The sequence below is a fragment of the Mandrillus leucophaeus genome, unplaced genomic scaffold, assembly GCF_000951045.1.
Source record: "Mandrillus leucophaeus isolate KB7577 unplaced genomic scaffold, Mleu.le_1.0 Scaffold8, whole genome shotgun sequence".
Taxonomy (NCBI): Eukaryota; Metazoa; Chordata; class Mammalia; order Primates; family Cercopithecidae; genus Mandrillus; species Mandrillus leucophaeus.
Window position 1 is genome coordinate 799,852 of NW_012108696.1, and position 3,478 is coordinate 803,329.

At 60.8% G+C, this 3,478-nt stretch overlaps 1 protein-coding gene across 1 annotated transcript in view; it reads left to right on the forward strand.

Annotated features, from left to right (window-relative positions):
* Positions 1-6: 6 nt before the first annotated feature.
* Positions 7-3,478, forward strand: part of HMG20B (high mobility group 20B) — a 10,537-nt gene continuing 7,065 nt past the window's right edge. Inside the window, exons 1-6 of the mRNA XM_011967337.1 lie at positions 7-17; positions 364-472; positions 1,054-1,257; positions 2,198-2,318; positions 2,913-2,956; positions 3,221-3,293. Coding sequence (XP_011822727.1) covers positions 1,213-1,257; positions 2,198-2,318; positions 2,913-2,956; positions 3,221-3,293 — 283 coding nt within the window. The 5' untranslated portion in view covers positions 7-17; positions 364-472; positions 1,054-1,212. The remainder of the gene's footprint in view (positions 18-363; positions 473-1,053; positions 1,258-2,197; positions 2,319-2,912; positions 2,957-3,220; positions 3,294-3,478) is intronic.

A 3,478-nucleotide genomic window follows, 5' to 3' on the forward strand; every position in this document is an offset into this window, starting at 1 on the left:
CCCGGCGCGGCCGCCGCGTGAGTGCACCGATTCCCTCCCCACGCCCTCGCTACCTTCCCGGCTGCAGCCCTAGCTCCTGAACCCCCGCCCCAGTCACCCCGGCCGGGGTCTCAACCGCCCCCAACCTGGGTCAGGGGGCTTCTCCCTCCATCCAATCCTGCATACCCCACCTCGGCCTCCAGCCCCTCCCAGGAACCCCGCTTGTCCCACCTTCCGCGGATACTGACCCCATCAGACCCTGCTTCCTCGGGCTCGTGCACTCTCGCAGCAGCCCCGTCGTCGGGGGTCTAAAAGCCTTGGGGTAGGCGTTTGGGGGAGGGGAGGCTCTAGGGACGGGGCTGACCTCGGTATCCTTGGCTCCAGGCCGGCGGGCGGCAAGGCTCCGGGCCAGCATGGGGGCTTCGTGGTGGCTGTCAAGCAAGAGCGCGGCGAGGGTCCACGCGCCGGCGAGAAGGGGTCCCACGAGGAGGAGGTGAGAGTCCCTGCGCTGAGCTGGGGGAGGCCCCGGGCTGCGGCCCCAGCCTTGAAGTCCCGCCCCAGGCTGGATTTGAATTGCTTGTGGCTCCGCCCACAGCCCAGATTTTCCTCCGGAAGCTGAGACCCCGCCCCGTGCGAGCTGCCACGCCCCTGACAGGTCCTCTGCCTCCCTAAGTCCAGGCCCCGCCCACCACACAATGCCAGCTCTGCCCACTCTAAGGTCCCGCCCACTTCCACTCCTTGGGGGCGGCACCCTCCCCATGGTCCTGTGGGCCCTTTCTCCAAGAAGCCACGCCCACCAAGCAGAGGCCACGCCCACAATCTAAGTAAACACCACCCCTGTGCTCAAACCTCGGCCCATAGTCTCTGGGATCCCCTCATCCCTGGCCAGGGACCCCTCTAAACCACCGTGTCCTGACTCCTGACTGGGCCCTACCTCCATCTCTTCCGGGTTCTTCCTCCCAACTAGGCCCCGCCCCGTCCCCGCCCATACAGCATTAGGCCCCGCCCATGCCCCTCTGAGCCCCGCCCCAGTACGCCAGGCCCCCCTCCCAACGACGCAGCCCGGTTCTGCAGCCGGTGAAGAAACGCGGCTGGCCCAAGGGCAAGAAGCGGAAGAAGATTCTGCCGAATGGGCCCAAGGCACCGGTCACAGGCTACGTGCGCTTCCTGAACGAGCGGCGCGAGCAGATCCGCACGCGCCACCCGGATTTGCCCTTTCCCGAGATCACCAAGATGCTGGGCGCCGAGTGGAGCAAGCTGCAGCCAACGGAGAAGCAGGTGAGCGGGGCGCTGAGCAGGGCCGGCGGACCCCCGTACTACCAGTAGCCCCCACCCCCAAAGGATTCCACGTGCAGGGCTTTTCCTTCTGCCTGGTGAAATGCCCACCCATGACCAGTTTGTGTGTGTGTGTGTGTGAGATGGAGTCTTGCTCTGTTGCCCAGGCTGGAGTGCAGTGTCGCGATCTCGGCTCACTGCAACCTCCACCTCCCGGGTTCAAGCAGTTCTCCTGTCTCAGCCTCCCAAGTAGCTGGGATTACAGGCGCCAGCCACCACGCCCTGCTAACTTTTGTATTTTTAGTAGAAATGGAGTTTCGCCATGTTGGCCAGGCTAGTCTCGAACTCTTGACCTCAAATGATCTGCCCACCTCAGTCTCCCAAAGTACTGATATTACAGGCATTAGCCACCATGGCCAGCCCATGACCAGCTTTTGGGGGCGCGGCTAGCAAGAGACAAGACAGATCGAAAACTGGGTGACCAACAAAGATATGTCTAAGAAGTCAGGATAAGGCCTGGATTTTTTGTGAAATCTGATTTTCATATACTGTTAGTTTAAAAATTGCAAAAACATCACGGAAATGTAACAAAAGCCACCACCGCTTTGCACCCCTGTAAGTGAAATTTCAAAGAGAAAAATGGGTGCAGGAGGGAGTCTAGGTATCCACATACCCTGGAGGTTGGGTGCCTGCCCATGACTCTGGCGCCCAGGAGTGTCTTGTCAGGGCGGGAGTTGGGGATGAGCCTGGGGCATGGGAAGTGATGTGGGAGCTCAGAGGTCCTTGAGCAACAGGCTGAGGAGCCGGTTCTGTCTGTCTGGAGGGAATAGGGAACTATGGAAGGTTCAGGAGAGGGGAGGGTGCTGTGAAAGCTGAGTGATGAAGACTGGGTCCTGGCGTTAGAGGCTTCCCCTGCCTCAGGTCTTTTGGTGCTGTTCCCCAGCGGTACCTGGATGAGGCCGAGAGAGAGAAGCAGCAGTACATGAAGGAGCTGCGGGCCTACCAGCAGTCGGAAGCCTATAAGATGTGCACGGAGAAGATCCAGGAGAAGAAGATCAAGAAAGGTGGGAGGGGTCAGGCGCGGTGGCTCACGCCTGTAATCCCAGCACTTTGGGAGGCCGAGGTGGGTGGATCATCTGAGGTCAGGAGTTCAAGACCAGCCTGGCCAACATGGTGAACCCCACCCCCCCCCCACTACTAAAAATACAAAAATTAGCTGGGTGTGGTGGCGGGTGCCTGTAATCCCAGCTACTCGGGAGGCTAAGGCAGAGAATTGCTTGAACCCAGGAGGCAGAGGTTGCAGTGAGCCAAGATGACTGAACTCTAGCTTGGGCGACAGGGCAAGACTCCGTCTCAAAAAAAAAAAAAAAAAAAAAGTGAGAGGGGCCGGTGCGAGCAATTGGGGTTCTGCTCTGTGGGGTGCGACCTCTGCCCAGGCAGGGCCTCGGCTCCATGGGGCACAGTCCCGTGGGATGGGCGGGGAAAAGATACATAACCAGAGTGAAGGGGGCTCACTCGCTACAGCGATGGGGGATGTCCAGACGCGGGGGACTCAGGTGGGGAGCTGGAGCCGGCTGAGCAGCACTGACCTAGGGTGCAGGGCATGGTCCCTGGAGGCCTGGGAGGCTGACTCTGCCCTTCCCCTCCCCCGCCAGAAGACTCAGGCTCTGGGCTCATGAACACCCTCCTGAATGGACACAAGGTAAGCGACCTTCCTCTTCTCAAAGCACCTGGGGGAGAAAGGTCTGGAGCCTTCCAGAACCCTGAGCCAGAGCTCTGGGGAGAAAGCAATCGCCACACGTCCAGATGTGTGCAAGCAGGGGCGGTACCACTGCACCGTGGGGACGCTATTGGTGGCACTCCCACCCGGGGTGCCCCAGGAGACCCTCCTAGGCTTGGGACACACCCAGAAAGCGTGGCTGCCCCCTACCACCAGCAAAATTGCCACTTTGTCCCTTCCTGTTAGGGTGGGGACTGCGATGGCTTCTCCACCTTCGATGTTCCCATCTTCACTGAAGAGTTCTTGGACCAAAACAAAGGTGAGCGTTAACTGCGGTCCTGATGCGAACTCCGTGGAAGTGGGTAGTGGAGCGGGGCGTGGGCCAAGAGGGCCCCAAGGCTAGAGGAGACGGATCGGGAGGTTTCCTATGAGCGCCCAGGTGCGCGCCGTCGCCCTAGCAGCTGATGTGGAGCAGGAGGCAGACGGCGCAGTGAGGGAAGCCCA